Source organism: Chanodichthys erythropterus, chromosome 14, assembly GCF_024489055.1.
Source record: "Chanodichthys erythropterus isolate Z2021 chromosome 14, ASM2448905v1, whole genome shotgun sequence".
Lineage (NCBI taxonomy): Eukaryota > Metazoa > Chordata > Actinopteri > Cypriniformes > Xenocyprididae > Chanodichthys > Chanodichthys erythropterus.
Window position 1 is genome coordinate 21,468,829 of NC_090234.1, and position 25,143 is coordinate 21,493,971.

At 35.9% G+C, this 25,143-nt stretch overlaps 1 protein-coding gene across 3 annotated transcripts in view; it reads right to left on the reverse strand.

Annotated features, from left to right (window-relative positions):
* spegb (striated muscle enriched protein kinase b) overlaps positions 1–19,780 on the reverse strand; it is a 92,631-nt gene extending 72,851 nt beyond the window's left edge. For 2 of the 3 annotated variants that reach the window (XM_067408686.1, XM_067408685.1), the window contains exon 1: positions 18,660–19,780. In XM_067408686.1, the coding sequence (XP_067264787.1) occupies positions 18,660–19,086 (427 nt within the window). In that variant the 5' untranslated portion in view covers positions 19,087–19,780. The remainder of the gene's footprint in view (positions 1–18,659) is intronic. The other variant, XM_067408690.1, reaches the window with a different exon arrangement.
* Positions 19,781–25,143: the final 5,363 nt, after the last annotated feature.

Sequence of the window (25,143 nt, forward strand, 5' to 3'; positions counted from 1 at the left end):
AATTAAGACAATTTTCCTTTAAACTGGTCTAATGAAGGATGGAGCCAGACATAATCATGTCTTTATTAATTCCATACACACACAATCTGCAGATAAAATGCCTTCTGCCTCTCTGAACACAAATTTATTTGCAACATGCCAGGTTGCAAGAAGAGTCAGAATGTAACGGGTGAAATAACAGTGAAAAGGCATTACTACTGTGGTAGTACCATGATATTGGATATATATTGCAATCTGATATGGTACATAACAAAGACTGCATTATTTGATCAAAAATACAGTAAAACAAGTAATAATGTGAAATATTACAACAATTTACTTTTTTCTATTTTAAAGGGTTAGTTCACCCAAAAATGAAATAAAATGTCATTTATTACTCACCCTCATGCCGTTCCACACCTGTAAGACCTTCGTTAATCTTCGGAACACCAAGATATTTTAGTTGACATCCAATGGCTCAGTGAGGCCTGCATAGCCAGCAATGACATTTCCTCTCTCAAGATCCATTAATGTACTAAAAACATATTTAAATCAGTTCATGTGAGTACAGTGGTTCAATATTAATATTATAAAGCGACGAGAATATTTTTGGTGCGCCAAAAAAACAAACAAAAATAACGACTTATTTAATGATAGCCGATTTCAAAACACTGCTTCAGGAAGCTTCAGAGTGTTAGGATTCTTCTGTGACGAATCATGTTTCGGATTGCGTGTCAAACCACCAAACTGCTGAAATCACGTGACTTTGGCACTCCAAACCGCTGATTTGACAAGCTGATTCATAATGCTCCGAAGCTTCCTGAAGCAGTGTTTTGAATTCGGCCATCACTAAATAAGTCGTTATTTTGTTTTTTTGGTGCAGCAAAAATATTCTCGTTGCTTTATAATATTAATATTGAACCACTGTACTCACATGAACTGATTTAAATATGTTTTTAGTACCTTTATGGATCTTGAGAGAGGAAGTGACATTGCTGGCAATGGAGGCATCACAGAGTCATCAGATTTCAACAAAAATATCTTAATTTGTGTTCCGAAGATTAACAAAGGTCTTACAGGTGTGGAACGGCATGAAGGTGAGTAATAAATTACAGAATTTTCATTTTTGGGTGAACTAACCCTTTAATATATTTTAAAATTTAATTTATTCTTAACACCATTAGACTCTGGACCCAAACTTTGGAGAAGCTCAAAGTTCTACTGATTTGAATCGTAGACTTCTTTCAGGCATGTTCTACTGGTTTGAATGTCAAGATTTTTGTATGTATATATTTATTTTACATAATCTGTAGTACATGTATAGTCTTGCGTATATTTTAAAGCATATTATGTCTCAAATATTTGTTTTCTGTATCTGTGTCATTTACTCTTCAGTGTAACTGACCATATATATATTAATTATTATATATATATATATATATATATATATATATATATATATATATATATATATATATATATATATATATATATATATATTTTTTTTTTTATTCATTTATTTTTTATATTTTTTCCCTGTTATTTAGATTTTTGCTTACTGTTGTAATGGCCGATTGTTTGTCTTCGATCTTTTGTATGTTAAAGCGATATCAAAACAACAATAAAAAATTGATTAAAAAAAAAGTCATTTATTCCTGCAATGGCAAAACTGAATTTTCAGCATCATTACCCCAGTCTTCAGTGTCACATGATCAATCAGAAATCATTCTAATATGCTGATTTGGTGCTGTGAAAGAATTATTTAATTAATCATAACTAACATGTCTTTTTCTTGCAGGCTTAACAAAATATACCAACACTTTAGCCAAAGTTAGTGTGTTGAAATAACAGAAACATATGGACATGGCTAGACGGCAAACTAAATATAATAACCCCATGACTTGAGTAATGAGCTGAAGTAATCAAAAAAACTAATTTGCTTTGCCAGTAACTGGGGAGGGGGAGTGGAGGGGTGAATTTGCACATATGTAGAACTAATCATATTCGAGAAGAGTGACGTAATGAGTCATGTTACTTTGCTATGTACCTATTCTATATAAACTGCTGTATTCTTTTTGCAGGTGGGATACTCTGCGATTGATACAAGATCCTCCTCCCTGTGATTAAAGCATATTCAAAGGCATTGTCTGGAGTCTGTCTGGTTACAGCAGGTTAGTGGAGCACTAGAGACATTATTCCCAAGTGATAGTGTTCATAGGGGGCGAGACATAGTCAGACTCGGGCGTCTGGAATTACCGATGGGTTACCGTCAGGTAGCTATGACTCTTAGGCATCTTATGCGATCAGAATATAATTCTTAGACATCTGAGTTTTCCAATGCGGTCAGAGTAACTATACTTAGCCATCAGGGGTCAGAGTGGGACTCACCTGAGGATAACAAGATGTCGGGGACACCTGGTTTAACTTAAGTGAACGTGACGTGATGTGTAGCCAAGAATGCACTGCAAAATATGCTTTTCTTACTTAGATATTTTTGTCTTGTTTCTAGTCCAAATATGTAAAAATTCTTAAGTCAAGATGCATTTTCTAGACAAGCAAAAATTATTGTCTTGTTTTCGGTTTAAAATATGATTATTTTGCTTACCCCATTGGCAGATTATTTTGCTTGTTTTAAAGGTGCCATCTAACACTTTTTTACAAGATGTAATATAAGTCTAAGGTGTCCCCTGAATGTGTCTGTGAAGTTGCAGCTCAAAATACCCCATAGATTTTTTTTTATTAATTTTTTTAACTGCCTATTTTGAGGCATAATTAGAAATGCGCCGATTCATGCTGCGGCCCCTTTAAATCGTGCACTCTCCGCCCCCCTCCAGAGCTCTCGACTCTATCACTGCATAAACAAAGTTCACACAGCTAATATAACCCTCAAAATGGATCTTTACAAAGTGTTCATCATGCAGCATGTCTAATCATGTAAGTATAGTATTTATTTCGATGTTTACATTTGATTCTGAATGAGTTTGATAGTTCTCCGTGGCTAAAGCTAACATTACACACTGTTGGAGAGATTTATAAAGAATGAAGTTGTGTTTATGAATTATACAGACTGCAAGTGTTTAATAATGAAAATAGCGACGGCTCTTGTCTCTGTGAATACAGTAAGAAACGATGGTAACTTTAACCACATTTAACAGTACATTAGCAACATGCTAATGAAACAATTTGCTAATGCAAATATTGGGGGCGTACATATTAATGATCCCGAATGTTACGTAACAGTCGGTGTTATGTTGAGATTCGCCTGTTTTTCGGAGGTCTTTTAAACAAATGAGATTTATATAAGGAGGAGGAAACAATGGTGTTTGAGAATTCTGGTGTTTGAACTCTTGTTATTCAACTATGCCGAGGTAAATTCAATTTTCAATTCGATGGTACCTTTAAGGAAAAACTCACTTAATTTTGACTTATTTTTTCTGAAAACAAGACAATTTTTACTTGTCTAGAAAATGCGTCTTGATTTAAGAATTTGTACATATTTGGACTAGAAACGGGACAAAAAATCTAAGTAAGAAAATCATATTTAGCAGTGTCCCATACTCGGAATTTGTGCTCTGCATTTCACCCATTCAAGTGGTGAACACACACACCTGGAGCAGTAGACAGCCATTTTTGCTGTAGCGATTGGGGGCTCCGTTCCTTGCTTCCTTGTTCATTCACTCACCCCACCTAAATTCCCTGCCGGTAACCCATGACCTTCATGCTACAAGTCCGACTCTCTAACCATTCGGCTACAACTGCCCCAGTCAGGTGCGTAGGGGGATTTGTACCACTGTGCTACAAGAATAAATCCTTGTACTTCTTAATATTTTATAATGTAAAATATTTTTTCTTTTCTACCTACATCTTACATTCCTCTTACTTTTCAACCTCTCAACTGCACATTATCAGTGTGGTTGTAATACAATGCTAGTATTTTGTAAATTATGTGCTTTTTTCAGGTCTGTGAGATTTGGGGAGGGAGTAAAAAAGAAAAGGAAAATATCATGTGAGGGTGTTGACACTTATACTGACAAATATCTCAAACGAACAACGGAATAAAGCACCATGGAGACAAAGATCCTGTTCTCCACTGCAAAATGGCAGCAAACCACAGCAGATGGTTCTCTCTCAGCCTGCTTGTGCCTCGCAGACACTCTGCAAAAAAAAAATGATTGAAGCAAATCTGACTTAATCATCCCTTACAGTAACTGAAGCTGGGAGGTTAATGTGCTGGGTGCAAAGGAAATGGTGTGGTGATAGTGGATGGTTTTCCTTTACAACAAGCAAGTCGGAGTCCACAGTCATTTTGGATGATGATGATGATGATGATGATTGGGTAGTTGCTCTAAAGTACCCACAAACAGTGTATTTTTGTCACAGCTGCTGATTGTGGTTAGCTAAGAAGATTTACTGGCCATGAAACTGTACTTAAAGTGATAGGTCACCCAAAAAAAATCCATATAATGAAAGTCAATGGTGCCCAATATTTTTTGGACCTTAAAGGTGCCCTAGATTAAAAAATTTAATTTACCTCAGCATAGTTAAATAACAAGAGTTCAGTACATGGAAATATAGTGAGTCTCAAACTCCATTGTTTCCTCCTTCTTATGTAAATCTCATTTGTTTAAAAGACCTCAGAAGAACAGGCAAATCTCAACATAACACTGACTGTTACGTAACAGTCGGGATCATTAATATGTACGCCCCCAATATTTGCATATGCCAGCTCATGTTCCCAACATTATGAAAGGCATTAGACAAGGGCAGGACGTCTGGATCTGTGCACAGTTGAATCAACAGACTAGGCAAGCAAGCAAGGACAATAGCAAAAAATGGCAGATGGAGCAATAATAACTGACATGATTCATGATAACACGATATTTTTTTTTTGTAAATTGTCTTTCTAAATGTTTCGTTAGCATGTTGCTAATGTACTGTTAAATGTGGTTAAAGTTACCATCGTTTCTTACTGTATTCACAGAGACAAGAGCCGTCGCTATTTTCATTTTTAAACACTTGCAGTCTGTATAATTCATAAACACAACTTCATTCTTTATAAATCTCTCCAACAGTGTAGCATTAGCCGTTAGCCACGGAGCATATAGCCTCAAACTCATTCAGAATCAAATGTAAACATCAAAATAAACACTGTACTTATGCGATTAGACATGCTGCATGACGAACACTTTGTAAAGATCCATTTTGAGGGTTATATAAGCTGTTTGAACTTTTTTTATGTTGTTTAAGGCAAGCGCGAGCTCTTGGAACGTGGAGCACCAGATTTAAAGGGCCACACACCCTGAATTGGCTCATTTCTAATTATGCCCCAAAATAGGCAGTTAAAAAAAATTAATTAAAAAAAAATCTATGGGGTATTTTGAGCTGAAACTTCAAAGACACATTCAGGGGACACCTTAGACTTATATTACACCTTTTTTTTTTAAAAAAAAAGTTCTAGGGCATCTTTAATGATTATCATTGTATGGAATTTTTTTTTTTTTAGGTGAACTTTCCCCTTAACACAACTTTTTAAAAACACACATCTTTGTAACTATAACAACAAAATATAGCTGTTTTTACTGCCCCTGACTTAGTACAAGTAATATCCATGTGTCACCACATGGGGTTTAGAGGAAAAAAACTTCCTAGGCATCCTAGATTATAAACTGTCCACTGAAGGTTAAGTTGTTAGAGGACACAACCATTGCAACAGATGTTGTCATCAGTACATGATTTGATTAGAATCACTCATGTCACTTATATATCACCGAGAGACAGATGTTCTTCCAATTTGAGTTAAAACATCAAATGCTGCAGTTCCTTATAAAGTTACCAGCCAATCGGCAAATACCTCTGTTCTATTTACTGCCCATATCTAATTTTTACTCACATTTGGTGTTTGGCGAGGGTTAATTTAGGACTCTGGACATAAGTGCAGACTGATATGTGATATTCATGTACTTGTGTCCTAGAGGAAAACAGCAAGGGCATCCAAACTAACCAAGAAATCAAAAAGAAATCAACTGTGTGTAAACAACTACTGCAATTAACAGGATAATAAAATGTATACAATATAAAAGTGCAACCAACTATATAATCATGCACAGATAGCAAAATAAAAAGAGATTAACTTATATAAAAGGAGGAGAAAATTCCCCATATATTTTGTTGAGTTCAGAGGACATGTGTCCAATCAAACTCTACAGTATTTTGGTTCAGATTTATCCATTAGAGGCAGATGACAGCATGGAAATCTTGTGGGACATTGGCTGCAATTTTTAAAACCATAATCATTGATATTAAAATTCTAAATTTCAATCTTTAATTTTATGATCTACATTTTTTTTTACTTTTGTACAAAAACTTTATAGATTCAGTGTTCTCCAGCATGAATTCTATTCCACATCCAGTGTGAAAAGCACTTGCCAAGCAGCCATGATGTGAGACTGACACCTCCAGCTGACGCCCTCGAAAACACTTAGCCTCCATTTTCTGCCTTCCTCTCCTCTACCTCTCTTCTGTCTGACTCTAAGCCCACTTCACTTGCTCCTTTGCTGCTCATGTCTCTTATTCCTCATCTTTTCCTGTTTTCTTATCCCCACAAATCCCGTCTCTTTTTCTCTGCAGTTGTAAAGAGTAGTATATATAGTGCAAATCCATTACCTAGTTCCTGTGGGTGGAGTTTGCTGCACATAAATGGTTCCTTTCTGGTATCCACATACACATTTGTGGTCATGACATTGGAGTACACAAACAAGATCAGTTAGCAATTCTATCACACTAGCCAACATTTATACTTCAAGAAAAGCATATATTTTGATGTCTACTGCCTGGCCCGGCCTTCCTACTTCCATTGTAAATGCCTTACTGTAACTTCAAATTTAGCCTTTTTTCTATTTTTTAGCCTGTAAGGCTTTTTTCCCTGTGGTTATTGAACCTGGAACATTTATTTAAAGCTCCTTCGCACTAGCTGATCCATCCTGTGCATTGATCATCCAATAAGAGCAGTCCTGACTCTGACGTACAGTCACGTAATGGAAAAGTGCTAATAAAATTACACAGACAAATTGTGTCCTGTGTTTCATCTCTCTGTCTGCCTGAGCACACAGACATTATTCTCCGTCTGTCCATTAAAGGAGACATTTGTTTTGGCTCAAGTCACATTAGCCCTTTACCAGAAATAACCCACTTTACCTGACATTTTTGCCACTTATTGATAGTATCCAGTAGAAAAAGAACTTGATGATGGAAAAAGAATCAGGAAATGAAGCCAGCCAGAGTCTGGTAGGCATTAAATTGAACTTCTTTAAATCTTACGAGAAATACACATACATACACAAACATACAAACATATAAGTGACCCTTGACCACAAAACCATTCATAAGGGTCAATTTTATGAAAGTCATCTAAAAGTTGAATAAATAAGCTTTCCATTGATGTATGGTTTACAAAAATAAATTTTTGATAAATTTACAGTAGGGAATTTATAACATATCTTCATGGAACATAATCTTTACTTAATATCCTGATGATTTTTGGCAAAAAAAAAAACAATAATTTTGCCTCATACAATGTATTGTTGGCTATTGCTACAAATATACCCGTGCAACTTATGACTGGTTTTGTGGTCCAGTGTCAGATATACGCAAACACTATATAAGATCCTAAAGCAAAATCAGTTTACAACTGCTGTAACACTGCTAATATTGTTGTTTGTATTTTTTCCTCATTTGAAAGTCGCGTAGGATAAAAGCATCTTCTAAATGATTAAATGTGAATTGAGATCAATTCTCTAAGATTGTGGAATATAATATAATGTTGGTTAACTGCTTATATTTCCATCACAACATCAAACTAGCTGACTGACTGGCTGACTAAAACTTTCATAACACCTGGTGACTCACTCCAGCACATTTTGAGAGGTGTTTAGCTTTTCTGTACAAACACAATAGAATTAAATTGGTCCCATTATTAACTGTAAGTAGGTCAATATGATATGTGAGAGAGGTAGGACAGTTTAAGATAAAATACCACAGTTCTGTGGGTGTATATGTCATATTTAAGCACAATCATCAGCATCATCAGAGCCAATCAGCATTAAGAAGGACATATTTAAAAAAATATACCAACTAAATCACCTGTCTAACACTTGAGGAACAGTTGCCAAAACTGACAAATGTATTTTTAAGCACTGTGTCTGCCGTTCAATTCAAATGACATGGTGAAATGGGGTTTTGTTGCACTACAAGCAGAGAAACATAATGTTCCATTCTCCCTAATTACCGAAAGTTTTTTTTACCAATGCTAGCCGATTTGGAATGAGGTAAATACAAAATACCCCGCAGAGCATGACGCACTAAGCCAACAACAAAAAGCCATTGAGCAACAATGCAGTCAACATTGCAGATGCACTCAACACAGTGAGCTCAGAATCAGGCTCTTAAGAGCATTATAGGGAGTGTCTGTGGCTGCTGATAATGGCCTTTTGCTCTCTTAGGAGTCATTTTAGCTTTACAGAGTACTTTAACAAACAGAGAAGGACAATAGCAATTCTCAACGGTGTTTATCGGGTGGCAAAAGCTACAAAAATCGCATCAGAAACACAGAGATCACTGGTCAGATGCCACCAAGCAACCAACAGTTATTGTAGGTTCAAAGAAAATGATGTGAAAATAACATGCAAAATAATAATTTCTTTAGTCACAAATAAGCTGTAATGATAAGAAGTTCGCTCTTCTGGCTGGTTGTATAATTTTGTAAAAAATAATATGTGATATTTAAAATTGATATTATGTGATATTTAAAAGTGATATTAAAAATAAAATAAATATAAAATAAAAATATAAAATAAAAATGGGTAAAAACCAAGCATATATTGATAACCAAGCATGATATATATATCTCATGACTTAAGTGTTATTTTCTTGCCCCAATGGCAGATTTTAAGGATAAACCTCACTAAACTATGCTTAAAACAAGGAAATACAACTTGTCAGTGAGGTAAGAAAAATTGATTTAGCAAATATTATGAAAACAAAACAATTTTGCTTCAAGTAATATATCTTGCTTTAAGTATGTGAGGCAACAAAAAGCAAAATATTAAGAAAATAAAAAAAGGTTGCAGTGCAATTGTAAACACAAGATATAAAGTGAAAACTGTATTAAAGACTAAATTGTGTCTAAAATGTAATTATCATTATTTATGACTGCTCCTTACTGCTTTGGAACAATAAAACAAATAAATTCTTGAGTCTTGAGTCATCAGCTGACCTTGATGTTTTAGCTAAATGGATTTACCACATTAAAACAATTATGATGCAGACACCACTTAGACTTGTGTTTTAAACATGATTTCTGACAAAAAGCAAAATGTACAGTATTCACAATGTACTGTACATCAATGTACAGTATACACAATCAAGTAATAAAGCAACATTTTTTTCTGCTCTAATTTAAGAAACAGCAAGTTAATAATAATGTAAAGTAACTTGACTTATAAATTAATATTGTGATAAAGCCATTCATATTGTGATAAAGCCTCCAAATGCAATTTTTTTAACTGTACTTTTACTATTGCCGCTTAAACCAAAGGATGAAAGATAGCCTCACAGTACTCTGCGAGTTATGAAGGAAACTATAAAATAAAGAAAAATAAATGAAAGAAAATATTAAAGAATTGTCCCCACTGCAAAGAACAAACGTGTGTGTGATCCCTTAGGTACTGAGTCACCTCAGAAGCAGAGCGGTATTGTGGGATCTTAGACTGTCAGGGTTATTATGATGACTAGAGGTTGGGTGGGTGTTTGCAGGCTTTGATCACCACTGGCTTAAATTAGGAATTATCTCAAGCACATGACTTCACTGGCAGCCTGCACGTGGGCCTCGCTCAGTGTCAGTCTCACTCATATATGCACACATCTACACACACACACACAACATGGGTGTTTATCCACACCCTGAAGGACAGCAACAACTGCAGCTCGCTTAGGGGAAGTCCCTGTCTTTCTGTGGCCATCAAACCTCAGGCACGATCAAACTGAGATAATGGCAGCCAGTCTGTAGGACTGAAGCAACCGCAGTGATGATAAATCAAACCATCATACCAGATATCTGAAACGGACTGATACCTGTCCGATATGTTCATATCACGGCACTACTCCAACATTCATACATGCCTTAAACAGTGCAGATCCTCAAGCTTCATCAATCTGTGCTGCAGGCTAAAGTTGTCATGAATAAAAGATGAGGTGGATGGACCCTGTGTCTCACTATCCACTCAATCAACATGTAGTTCACAGTCACAGAAGAGAGAGATACAGTAAATAAGACTGTAGCGTTTCATATGAAACTCCCCAGATCTGCCATTAAAAGGCTCATAAATGCATTTTAAAATACTTAATTTGAATTAAATTAATTTGCAAAGTATGACTATGATTAAAACAGTGATATACCGTAGTAAAACTTTAAAAGACATTCAATAAATCATTACATTTATTATTAATAAATCAACTCTTTTGCATTATGCAGCGCTCGCATCATTTCGGTAACTGTACATCATGTCATGTAATTGCATGTTTCCCTTAAAATACTACTAAAACTAAACAACTGTTTTCTCATAATATTCATTTTATAATGTAATTCTTGTGATGGCAAATTTTCAGCAGCCATTACTCCAGTCTTTAATGTCACATGATCCTTTAGAAATCTTTGATGGATAGAAAGTTCAAAAGAACAGTATTTATTTGTTTATAATTAGTATTTAGTCTTTATTTATAAGTGTTTCTGCTGTCACTTCTGAATATCCTTTATCCTTTCTTTAAAAATCACACAAACACAAAAAAAAAAGAAAATCGGTAACACTTTAGTATGGGCAACACATATTCACCATTAACTACGACTTTTCCCTCAATAAACTCCTAATTTACTGCTTATTAATAGTTAGTAAGGTAGTTGTTGTAACGTTGAAGTTTAGGTATTGGGTCGGATTAAGGGTGTAGAATAATGGTCATACAGAATAAACCATTAATATGTATTTCATAAGTACTAATAAACTACCAATATGCACGCTAATAAGTAACTAGTTAAAAGTGGGAATTGTTCCCCATAGTAAAGTGTTACAAAATAAAAAAAAAACTTACTGACCCCAAACTTTTGAACAGTAGTGTATTACATAATTTCATTACAGCCAGCATTAATTGATGATCTTTCTTTTTATATACGTTCTACAAGAGCATACAGAGGTGACCTGATGTATTGATTCATTATTTTTCTGTCAAAAACAATAAAGCCACACATAGATCCTCATTACACATTAAAACACCACATGAAAACACTTTGCTTCGAATGCAGGTCATCCAACCAGAATTTAAAGTTGGAACAATCCGTTTATAATATTACATATTCACCACTATCTGGGGTTTGAATATCAATACAGAACTACTTAAAGGACCTGAATTTATTCAGCTCAGAAACTGTTTATTCAATTAGCGCAAGCTTCATGACTCCTCAGTTAATCAAGGGGTCTGGGGCAAATGTTGCATTTGCCCCAGTCTCATGAGTGTGGCATCATGGGAAAGCACTCTGTTTGAATCCATTTCTTTTTAAAGCTATGCTAATTAACAGCATTTAATTGGAAACAGAGGGAATGCCATTAGTGGAATCTGACTGGTGGGAATACAAATGGAATGAAAAACCAACAATCTTTCATCTAAGATGCTCTTCAGAAAAAAGAAAGTTCAGATTCTGAATTCTAACAGGATAACATTTGAAGTTAAGGCAAATAAGTGCACTCCTGTGACCACACATTCTAGATTAATTAATTAAGATGCTACGTTGTTTGGGAATCGAAAGCAGCCAACAGTTTGGTTAATGAACTTTATTTCTTGATGTCTTATACAATTATGCTGTTGCCACTTTAAGTAAAAGCATTTGATGCAATGCATGTTTAAGCAGAGAAACAGAGAGGAAAGTCTCTTGCTTCAGTTGATAGTTATAGATATGAAGTGGCAAACTAAGGTGAAATGCAAACCTTTGATGAAAGCAAGTAATTGTAAGTCTCCATCACTAAACATTAACATTCCTGCAATATTATCCAATTCAACACATACAGCTTCAGACCTTGTGAATATTTGAATAGAAGCATCACTGGGCTACAAGCAACCACAGGGGAAAAAAATTGGTGTGTTAGTCAGGCAATCAGACAACCTCTCCTGCATAACCTTGACAGTTCCCATTGCAATAAAAGGGCTTGATGGTTGCAGTTTGATCTAAAGAAAACAGCCTGGGCCTACTCAGGAATTCCATGCTCCTATATAGAGATCTCTGAGCAACAGGTGAAGCCTCGTATAGCAGTGACACATGTTTCTAAGGATGCATATGTTGGTCTGCAGTCTCCTCACTTCGTCTGGTGTATCATTTCATCACAAGGACTTAGTAGTGCACGCATTTGCGAAGTTTGCGATAGGTGTTTATAAAAGCACAGCTACATTAAAATGCTGAGAGTGCTTCACACTCGCTGAACAATATCCCATGATATTTTTCTTTTTCGCCATTTACAGAGCCAAGTGCTGTCACAGAGACAGGTGTGATATCTCTATTTCAGTTATATCCATCCATTTTCTGTACACCGTTTTAAAAAATATCATTTGTACAGCATCATTAAAAACATTTCCTGACTCATTGAATCATCTACCCATGTTCAGCACACCACCGTTGCATCAACACCCATCACATTTGTTTTAAAAGATTCTCAACACAGAGAACAAGAGCACAGTATGGAAATGCATTATGAATTTTGATTTGTTCCAGAAAGGGAGAGAGAAAATAGAAAGATGACTCAATCCAAACCAAACCAAACCAAATGTGTGGTCACCCTTACAAATTCTCAATCTTTCTTACATCATAAACCTTGGAAAACATGCCAGTGTGAAAAGGGCTAGACTGAAATACCACAGATCTTAAAAATGCAAGCAAGAGATGAAGAGGTCTCAAGCAAATGTGGGGTGTTTATTTCTCTGTTGGCACCCAAAGCCCTTTCTTGCTCTTTAAAACACTGGTGAGTCAGATGCTTTTATTCTGGAGTCATCTTATATGCTCAACACCCTAGCATAACTACTGCCTCAAAGCAGTACCAAAAGATTAGGTAAGGCATTTGTGGCATGCTGTAAGTTTTCAAATTTAGTTCAAAATCAATACATATAACTGCATGAGCATATTATGCTTTATCACATCATTGACAAAGCTCTGAGGTCATGCCACTCCTCTGATACAAGCCAGGATGGAATGAGATTACAGACCATCATTATGGCTTTAATTAGATCAATGATAAAAGTTCCATAAATGCCACAACAAAACAATCGTATGCACACTTCACTACTGTAGAATGTGGCATATTTTATAAAGCTTGTTGGAAAAAGTATACAGAGAAAACTGGATTTAGCAAACATTGTCATATAATATAACAATACTGTATATAAGAATGGAATATCGCAGTGATAGTTCACCAAAAAGTGATATTTTATAAACTAATTAATATTTATAAATTTATAATTATATATTTTATAAAACTATTGATTAAATGTGTACACAAATTGACAGCACCTTTGCAATTATTAAAATATATTATAATAATACAGACAGTTCACCCAAAAGTACACATCTGTAATTATTTACTCATCTTCATGGTGTTCCACCATGTTTCCGCCACTGAATAAAAAAATAAAAGGTAATTGCGATTTTTACTCTTGCATAAATTGCGAGTTTATATGTCAGAATTGTGAGATATAAACTCGCAATTGCGAGAAAAAAAAGTCAGAATTGCGAGTTTATATCTCGCAACTCTGACTTTATTTCTCGAAATTGCAAGTTTATATCTCGCAATTGTGAGGAAAAAAAGTCTGATTATTTTAATTATCTTTTTTTATTCAGTGGCGGAAACAAGCTTCCATAGTATGCCGTCAATGGAACAAAAAGGAGCTTTTTTTTCTTCCATACAGCATCAGTTCATAGTGACCAAGGGTTGTCATTGGGAGAACAAAAGTAAATAATGACAGATTTTAATTTTTGGATGAACTATTCCTTTAAGAGTGTGTATACAACTTTATTTGGAGATTACGGCAACAAAAAGCTACAGGGGAGGCACATATAAAAGTGCAACACCAGTGGTTTGTTAAAACCACCCACTCACTAAAGGCCAATGAGAAGCTAAGCACAGAGTAAACAAGATGCTTTTAAGAAAATTAAAATCAGTGGATCATCATTAAGTGTTGATGTAAATGCTGTTAAAAAGAAAGGAAAACTGTCAAAAAGAGCAGAGGAAATGGGCTTTCTAGTGATGCAGAATGTCGCCAATCGCAGATTGGAAAAGCAATAACGTTTCAGTGCAGCCTGAGGAATGTTTCTTCTCATCAGAATCACTACACAAAACAGAATAAATGCATATTAACTCAGTTAATTCTAATGCACTGAATTAGTCTCTTTGCATTCAGGATTGATTCATCTCCACCTACGAGCAATGCAACAACACAATCTCTCAGCTGGACAAAGAAAAGCTGGTGATATGCAGAAAATTAATGAGTGAAGGAGGCACAGCTGTGTGCTTTGTTAAAGAATGTGACAAAATGTACCTCAGTCAGTGTTTGCGAGAACGTTTTTCAGTGTGCGTAGATGCCTTTTTACATAAAATCAACTGGCGGGACTGTTATTACTTCCCCCCATCATTCTCTTTGCAAATGGTTAAACTGCATTTCACCGACCACAAAGGAACAAAACAATATTCAAATGCTCTAGTCATTTTCCATGAGTCATATGTGGTCATGACAAATTAATAACTTAGCAAAACAAAGATACGAGAAATCCTCTAAAATCCGAGCAATTTATCAGGGATTAAAATTTCCATTTGGTCACAAATATAAATGATGTTTGAGACCTTTCGTTACACACTCCACAGATTGTTTGTGTGGACAGTTTGACCTCTGAGGCCAGTGGAAAGTTGTGCATAGCCAAGACAACAGAGTGCTATCTCCTTACAGAGCAATTATTGCTAAGTGTGTGGGTTGAAGCCAAACCCACATCTTATTGCTCAACTTTTCCCCTCCCAAATGCAAACTTAAACACTGAGATTTTTCTTTCATTTGCATTGAGAAAGCCACAATTATAGCAATGCATGTCATTTACATTTATTACCATAGTAGAATTTCTACCGTAATTTTTAAGCCAATGAGAACAGCACTTGAAAGAAAGCTATTTTTCAAATAAAAACCAACAGTAAAGACTCCAAGAAAAAAATACAGGCTATGTTAGCAACTCCTTTTGCCAAGATGATAAAGCTGTAGATTTTGATGTTTCATTCTATATTCAGATGTACTTTACTTGTTGTAGATCATTTATCATAATTTCCATTATTACTGGTTCTTCCACCCAGCAGTTTGAAACACCCATATTAGAAACATTGCTGTGTAAGAGCAATTACAGGTGAAATGTTCCCTGAAGAGACAGAGACAGCAGGCACTTTACAAAAGAACTATTTGCTGAGGATGAATATAAGCACTCTCGGTTTGAGTGTCGGCTGAAGCAGACCAAAAATATGCATTGCAGTTGCATGTTTACCAATTTGAAGTCCAGGGGTTGGTTGCACCAATAAGGATTCAATCCTTAAAAAGGTTTCTTTATCTAGGTTTTATTTTACAGCTTAATTTTGAACATGGCTAAACAAAGCAATGATTAAAACCTGCCATTAAACATTCACCTGTGATTAATTTTAATTGTCTGCCATGATAGATTTGCCAATAATGGCAGGAATGTTACTAGTTCAGCCTCTGCAATAGGGGATTAAAAAAAAAACTACCTAAAACACTTGTTTGCTATGTATAAACATGATGGTGACCAGCCAATGTCAACCCAGTCTCTTGTCTCACAATCAGTAATGACTCTCAAACTATTTCAAAGCCAGCTATTTTTACCATTCTTGTAATGACAGAATTTTAAAATGGTAAACCAGACAAAAATATTTATTCTCCCCTTCATTCAGACTGACTCTAATTGAATAAGGTCTAGGCAAAACTCCTGTGCTGAAGGCCTATATATAGCTGTGATGTCTTCCTGTGTAACCAGAGAATGAGTGGCCTATTAACATCACAAAAATCTGAAGCCTGGCACATTCCACTGTCAGAAATAACCAGAGGGGTAGAGATGGTCCTTCAGGCCAAGACGACAGGAGAGGCATTGAAAGACACGGAAGTGGAATAAGATGTAAGAAAGGCAGAAATAAAAATGAGAGAGAAAAAGGAGAGATGTACAGAATTGGAACGGTCAGAATGACAAAGAAGTAAAGTAAAACAATACAGACTTCAGAAAGATTGAAAGGAAATGGGAGAATAACAGTGAGTAGTAGGTGGGGGGAAAAAGCCATTGTAAAGGAAAAGCAAAAGAGAAAGACATATGGCATTTAGCTGAGTGACAAGACAGGTGTAAACTCCACAAGTTGTTCAGAAGATTGACACATGTATCATGACTACAGACGTCACAGACACATACTCTATATCAGTGGGTCTCAACTGGTTTTGCTCCAGGACCCAGACTTGACATCAAGTGTTTATCCAACATTAAAATTTTTTAGCATACAAAATGTTACCAAAAATGCACTAAAATCAAAATGAAATGTTACTATGAACTACTTAGTCAATCATATAAATTAGCATGGCATAGCCATATTAGGAAACAATTGAGATTATTATAAATGCATAAATGAAAAATATTAAAAGATATTTATTTTGCTATGCACAATTATATGATTATCTTTTTTGAGAACAACCACTGCCCTAGATTTCAAAATGTACACACCCAGATTCTCAGCCATGCCAGTAAAAGTTCTATATGCCTAATACACAAAATCTTTTCCACAGACACCCTTCAGGGACCTCCAGGGGTCCAGAGACCCTTGGCTGAAAAGCCTGGCACTACACAAACCAAACTGGGTCCAGTGAGATGTAACAACTGTGAAAAAAATCTCTGATGCCCAGAAGAAGACCATATAATGCTCAAGGGTCAAGACGCTAATCATTAACATAGAATGCATAGAATGCAGAATATACACCAGTTTTGCATTTTAAGACCATGTTGCAAAAACAGCAAGGACGAAAGTTTGACCTGGCTAAATAAAACGCCTAAATTGTTTCTGTTGATGGAGTGCAAATGAGAAACCCAAATCAAATGAGAGTCATAAAAGACACCTGCATTGCTGACAGTTTGGTGATCAATGTTAGTGGCATCAGAGAAGCCATAACACTGTCAGAATTATGTGCTTTGACGTGGCCAGTTCTGCACTGTGAAGGACAACAAGATGGCAAAGCCAATCCATATAAACACCTGAAGTGATCCAAAACCAACTTGTGAACAGCTAATATATACTAAATATCCCAGTAACACTTTACAATAAGGTTTCATTAGTCAACTTTAGTTAAAATGAACTATCAATGAACAATACTTCTACAACATTTATTAAACTTAGTTAATGTTAATTTCAACATTCACTTCATTATTAAAATCAAAAGTTGTATTTGTTAACATTAGTTAATACACTGTGAAGTAACATGAACAAACAATGAAAGATTTTTATTAACTAACATTTAATATTAATAATACTGTACAAATGTATTGCTCACTGTTAGTACATGTTAGTACATTGTTAACAAATAGACCTTATTGTAAAGTGTTACCCATATTCCTTTATGAGGAAATTTCCATTTTTAACCCATTATTTTAAAGTATGAAGTAACAAATCACTATTGTTTTTTAGGTTATATTGAAATTTCATCAAGATATAATTGTTATGACTTTTTTGGGGTTATATAAAATTTTGCAACATTACAACCATTTTGATTATTTTATTGTGCCTATTACTTCGCACTTAAGTTTTTTTAAAGACTCTCAATAGATATCACAATCCCTCTTCGAGATGTTTATATATAAAAAAACATCGAGATAACTTTTTTTTAGCTATATTGCTCAGCCTTATTGTTCATATGTTCTGAGTTTTACATGTTCCCATAAATTCCTTGTAAAGACTTGGACAATTATATACAATTTAGGGTGTGAAATCAAACAACCTCTGATACATTTTGGCCCAAAGGTAATTGCATAAGAACACATGCAACCTCGTCTTTCCCATTTGAGTAAGAAGGCGAAGTGCTTACTTCAAACCTTCAGAGAAGAAATATTGGGGGTGGAAATTTAGCAGCTCTACATTAAGAAGGGTGAACAGTTCGTCTCAGCCCATCAGCTGCCCCCATCATTCCACATTCAGGCCACCAAACAGGTCCTTGATGTTACTGCCACCATGGAACCCCAACCAAACAAAGTGACTGAAGAAGGAGGGGTGGCTACTTTATTTTTCATAACTGGATTATCCACCATTTTGTGAGACTCATCTGAGGGGTGTTACTCCTTTAGCAAATTATCACATACCACGTTTTGTTGAGTGGGAACGTTTGCCTGCCACCTTTATCTCTAAAGCCTAAACTCGATAATTGGCCACAAAAGCTTGATAATAGGGCACAATGTCCTTATGTTCGTGTTCCATTCATTTCTACAAGGCTGTAGGTAGTCTGAATAAGTCACTGACCTTTCAAAATGAAACATGAAACATTAAATGTTACATTTACTTAGTTACATTTGTAGTTACCTTCACCCAAATCCAAAACTGCTAGAACAGCACTGCTTCTGGCTTCCCCAAGATGGTTGGTGGCGATGCAGGTATAGAGGCCGGCATCACTCGGTTTGCAGTCTCTGATCCAGAGGCCTCCATATTCCTGGTTGTCCATGTTGAGCAGGTCGTCATTGTGGTACCAGTAGAGGGTAGGCTGTGGGTCTCCAGCCACTGCCACTTTCAAACGGATATCACAGCCGGTACCTACTGCAGCATTCCTCATCTTCCGGATGAACACTGGAGGAGTTGGGGTCGGGTAGACGGAAGCAGCGGGGTCTGGTACGACCTGATCCGAACTAACTTTTGCTCGTTTCGATGGTATCCTGGGGCTGGGAGGTGCCATTCCCCCTGCTTCTTCATCAGCACCCTTCTTCAGGGTCATCTGGACCTCAGCCTTCCTCATGATGCAGTTGAGAGCTTCTTTACGAACTGCTGCACGTTACTGAACTGATTAAAACTTCAAATTACATTAAAACGTATCTCTAATGCACAATAAATCGCCCATAAATAAAATAACTTTTCATAATTTGGTGTTTTGATATGGTAAACATATTCCAAACATCATCAAATGCAAGACTCCACTCCAGGTTGAACACCAGTTAATGCAATACTTACATATCAAATAACTTCATACAAAGTGGAAATCTCTACTTGCATTAACAGAAGACCCTCTGAAAGGCCTTCAGGCACGTAGAAATGTCAAAAAAAAAGTGTGTAGAAATTTCCCACAGGTTTTCTGCATTATAAATGCTTTGGAATATGTTTCTCACATCCTTGAGACGTCCAATTAGAGAAACAGAAAACAAAAAGTTTAATCTTTGTCCAATTAGGCGAATGGAGCTTGTGCATGTACTCCTGGCTGGTTGGTATTTTTAGAGCGAGTCCCAGAGGATCATATTGCATTAGCAGCTACCCCTGTTGCCTTTTGGAAGATTTGGCCTCAGCTTTTCACCCTCAGACTCAGGTCCCACAGTTCTTCGGCATCTAAAGGAAAAAATAAGCGCTGGATCCTTGATGATTACTCAATTGCAGGATTTCCAACTCTGTAGTGGTTTCCAACTCTGTGCCTGCAGTGCCCAGACTTTCGTCCCCTTGCCCTCCAAGTTAAACTGGCTCACTCATGATAGCCCCCTCCCTACACTCGCATGTTCACCCAGGGAGGTGACAGACAAGTCCCACTAAGTCATCAAGGAACAGCTGTACTCTGATAGGTCAAATTTTTTGGACAGCCCGGATGCTTTGGCCCAGCCCATCATCTTCTTCTTTGGCACTCACAGCCAATCACAAGCCCCAGAAATTGTGACATGGGGGCCTTATGAGGGAGGGGTTCAGAATAAAGCTCTGATTCATCTGTCAAAGATAGCTGCTGAGTAAGAATCAACATCGTCACCAGCATCGGACTTGGCAGTGTTTCCCCCCCCCCCCCCCCCCCTCAGAAAATAACATGGTTCAACACTCGAGCCTTGTAAGCCTGTCTAATTTCTCAAACAGACCTTAGAACAAAACCTATTGATATTTGATTATCTCATAAGCGATGGTGATAGTTAGCAAAATGTATGAATTTCCTCATAAATCTAATGAACGTAGTGATACCTTGCACAGTCCAAAGAAGAACATGAGAACCAAACAAAAGACCCTAAAAAAAACAACAGCTGCGATACAACATAGACTGCCATCTGCTGGACACTTTCTGCACATGCAATTGTAAAACTATTTCATGGTTTCCAGTCTAAATTGGGATGACAACAACATCATAAAATATTCATTAACTGTAGTAGTTGACTATGTCCATGTCCAAAGCTGGTAACAACAACAAGAGAGCTATATAGTATAATGCTGTTATTATTTTATAATATAAAACAGAGTGTTTGTTTAACACCAGACATTTTGTGTACATATCATTTGCTATTATATAACACACTATAAAAAACTATTTTCATGATTTTTTTATTACAACATTTTTTCTTTTGTCAAATCAACTTCAATAATTAATGTGGTACAGACAGCATATTTTGAGTTTCTGTTGATTAAACCAATTGCCTTCATTGTATTAACTGAAATGGTTAATTTCAATGAACACAAAATTTTAAGGCAACCAGGTAACTTACTTTAAGTTAAACCAACAATTCTTTTTTTTTGTTAAACAGTTTTTTTTTTTTTTACAGAATAATCTATTTGCAAACACGTATATACATACACACACACACACACACACACACACACACACACACACACACACACACATACATACATATATATATATATATATATAGGCCTATTGAATTTTGGTTAAATGGTTAAACATGAGAAAAGAGTGTTCAAAAACCATGACACATTCTGTTAATTAATTGATTGGTACATCAGTCTATCACTAATTAATTACATGTTCACAGTCAACAAAAAGTTAATTATTCAATAAAATGATACTGTGTGCTATGCAACAAAATGATTAATAAATTAGGGACATTTTTACAGACTTGTATGAATTGAATAATCTGTATAACAAACCGCCAACCCCCTTGTACATTCAACAGATGACTAATATTCATTTTCCCTACTTTAAAATGAGATCATAAACAAGTAAAAGGATTTCAGAGCACTGAATTTCATGCAAAACATGTGCTCCCTTCTCCTTGGAACCCCCTTTGAAAGGAAAATCCTTTCTGCAGTTTGTCCTGCAGGACCAGGTTGTCATAGAAACAGCATCGCTCCCTAGACTGTTGAATTGAGAGCAAATGTATGTGGATGGTGCACAGGTCTCTGAGTGAGTGGGAGGGAACAGGGGAGGCAGATACAACACTTTACTATTCTAACACAATAGGGGAGATAGCAGATGTTCCAGCAGGACATTGTTTTAGGGGCTAAGATGATTGGAAAAGGCATGGATGAATGGCAGGCATGAAGACACTGGCTACGAGAATGATTGACGTTAACGGACAACAATGAATATAAGAGTTACACTTACGTGTGGTCGAGTCTCACTTAAAGCTGGAAGCAGAGCGCTATGATGCTGTGATGATTGGAGCATCTGGTGTGCGTGTAAAACATCGCCCCCTGCTGGTTGAAATGGGGGTGTTTCCTCTGTGATGTCACTAAGGACAGAAGCTGCCCACTTGTGGTCACATTTCCCACATTCTGTTTGAAGACAAGGACAAATTTTTAAGTTTTTTAAATAAATTGCATTTTAGTGATGTGCTCCCATATCTAATTTCTATGACGACCAAATATAAACAACTTATATTAAATGATTAGTTCACTTTCAAATGAAAATTACCGCAAGCTTTAATCACCCTCAAGCCATCGTAGGTGTATATGACTTTCTTCTTTCTGATGAACACAACCTGAGAAATATTAATATCCTGATGCATCCAAGCTTTATAATGGCAGTGAATAGGGGTCACTATGAGCTTAAGAAAGTGCTTCCATCCACATCCATCCATCATAAATGTGTGCTCCTCACGGCTCCAGGGGCAGGGGCGGATCTACCGGGGTGGCACGGGGTGGCAACTGCCACCCTAAGAAAAAGCTTTCTCACCCCGTCTTCCACCCCAAAATTATCAGAGAATAAAATATAAATGTTAGCAGTGTTTCAAGTATTACTGCTTTTCAGCAGAGGCGCTTCAATGTGATGACATAAAAAAGACAGCGTATTGCAAAATAATGGCAAGAAAACACGTCTTTCAATAAGCTGCGTGACGGTTGCACGCACACGCAGCGCGTCCAATGTAGTCAGCTTCATTAACAAATGACTCTTATGAACCGGTTCTTTGGGAGTCAAAAACACAGCGCATCCAAATTCACTTACGAATTGTTTTCCATTTGTTCGTGAATCGGAAAATTACTGATTCTCAGCTAACTCAGAAGTCCTCGAATTTTCGTATTTTTTTGCGCTCCACTTTCATCATGGATAAAGGTCTTTTTATCCACAATAACATGAAATCAATAAGAAGATCCCGATCACAGAAACTAGTTAGGTAAGAATCTAAATGGTAATGCAATGTTTGTGAACACAATTGTGTATATCAGGCCATAAATCTCCAAAAACATCGGAGCATAATGTATCAGTGCATCGAATCATGATTCAGATCGCGTGTCAAACTGTCAACGGCTGAAATCACGTGACTTTGGTGCTCCGAACAGCAGATTCGATACACTGATTCATTTATGCTCTGATGCTTCCTGAAGCAGTGTTTTAAAATCGGCCATCACTAAATTTCTAAATCACTAAATATTTTGGGGGTTTTTTTGGCGCTCCAAAAATATTCTCGTCGCTTTAATATTAATATTGAGCCACTGTACTCGCATGAACTGATTTAAATATGTTTTTAGTACCTTTATGGATCTTGAGAGAGGAAATGTCATTGCTCCTTATGCAGGACTCACGGAGCCATCGGATTTCAACTAAAATATCTTAATTTGTGTTCCGAAGATTAACGAAGGTCTTACAGGTGTAGAACGGCATGAGGGTGAGTAATAAATGACAGAATTTTCATTTTTGGGTGAACTAACCCTTTAATAAAGTCCTTCTGAAGCGAAGCAATGCGTTTGTGTAAAAAAATATCATATTTAACAAGTAATGAAGTAAAATATCGAGCTTCCACCTTCCATATTCTACTTACAAAGAAAGTGTAAAACTCTTGCTGTTCAAAAAGCTTGCACTACGTCCTACACCTTCCCTACTCAACTTATGGAAAAAGTGTAACTGATGCGACACCAGTTCTGTTTTTTTGGCAATATTTTACTTCATAACTTGTTAAATATGGAAATTTTTTTTACACGAACACATTGCTTCACTTCAGATGGCCTTTATTAACCCCCCAGAGCCATGTGGAGTACGTTTATGATGGATGGATGGATGGATGTATGGATGGATGGATGGATGGATGGATTTACTTTCTTCAGGTTCATACTCCTTGGTCCTGTTCACTGCCATTATAAAGCTTTGATGCGTCAGGATATTTACTAATATAACTTTGAATGTGTTTATCAGAAAGAAGAAAGACATATACACCTAGGATGGCTTGATGGTGAGTAAAGCTTGTGAAATAATCCTTTATAATATACTAATATATATTTAAAATAAAAAAAAAGTTCAAATGTTCCCTAAAATGTTTAATGTGATAATATTGGCAGCAGTATTGGGACAGTCTTATTGTACAGATAAATAGCAAGTGCACTTAAAACATGATTGAGAGATTGATAGAAATCTCTATAAATTGATTTTTAAAAGCTAATCCCTCATTTTAACATTTTTAAATACAAAATATACAAATTCTTTCTAAATTAAAGCACTAGGCCTAGTTAATAAAAGTAAACATTCTGTTACCATTTACTCACCTTCATGTTGTTCCAAACCTGCATGAATTTAGTTTTTGTTTCTGAGGAACACAAAAGAAAAGATATTTTATAAGATATTTTCATAATTTACAGTGTTCAGTATTCAAAAGTTTAATTTTTCTTCTAATTCATAAATATAAAATGTCATTGTTTAATCGACTGCTAGCTAACTTCTTGTCCAAGTTTTTCTACAAAAAGAATATGATTTCCATGACCACATGCAAAATTAAGTCATATTTTAGAAAAAACTTATTGTGATTCTAATTCATATAAAACTGTAACATCAAGAAACAATAATAGTCTTGGCACATTTAATTCATACACTAATTCATAACAAAGTCAGCATTCATCAAAGCTAATTATTTATATAGTTTTATGCCAGGCTATATAATCTGGGTGCATATCTTGTGCTTTTCTTTTTGGTCACATTAGCCTTCTTGACAGTCTAGTTGTCTAGTATGCAAGTCACAGCATTACTCATATTAGATGGTATGCATACAGTATCACCATCAAGGCCATTCAGGACAGTGTGAGTTTATACCTTGAAAGTGTTTTCAAAGCAAAATAGCACTTCATGTTGAGCATATGATGAATACAAAATGGTTATGCCTAGAGAGACATCTTATCTCATGCAGACGAATACACTAGTCACCAAAGCATATGTACCAGTGAGTGTAGCTGTGTAAAGATTACTATGAGATGCATATCTAAGCCCAGGCTTATAAAAAGCCATTCATAGATTCTTCAGTAAGCTTTTTAAATACCAGGCACTTAACAGCTAAATGGAGTCCTGAATATCGTCTATTGTACAATGTTACATTGTGAAAAGTGCTAATACAAGGTTTAAAACAAAAAGGAATTAAATATCTTTCAGTTAAAAGCCTATCTTCCATGCTGCTTGTAGGCTACTATAGTTTCTTACGTTCATGCAAATTATTTACATTAGCTAATAAGTTAGCTACTTTACATTTAAACATATCAGACCATTTTATCTCTGTCCTACGTTTAACACAAAAGTAAGTTAAAGTTAAAATAACTTTTAAACAGTTTTTTTTTTTTTTAGGTGTTATTCGGTTAAGTCATTTTGGCGTTATTTAGGAGTAACGTTAGTTAGCAGTGACGC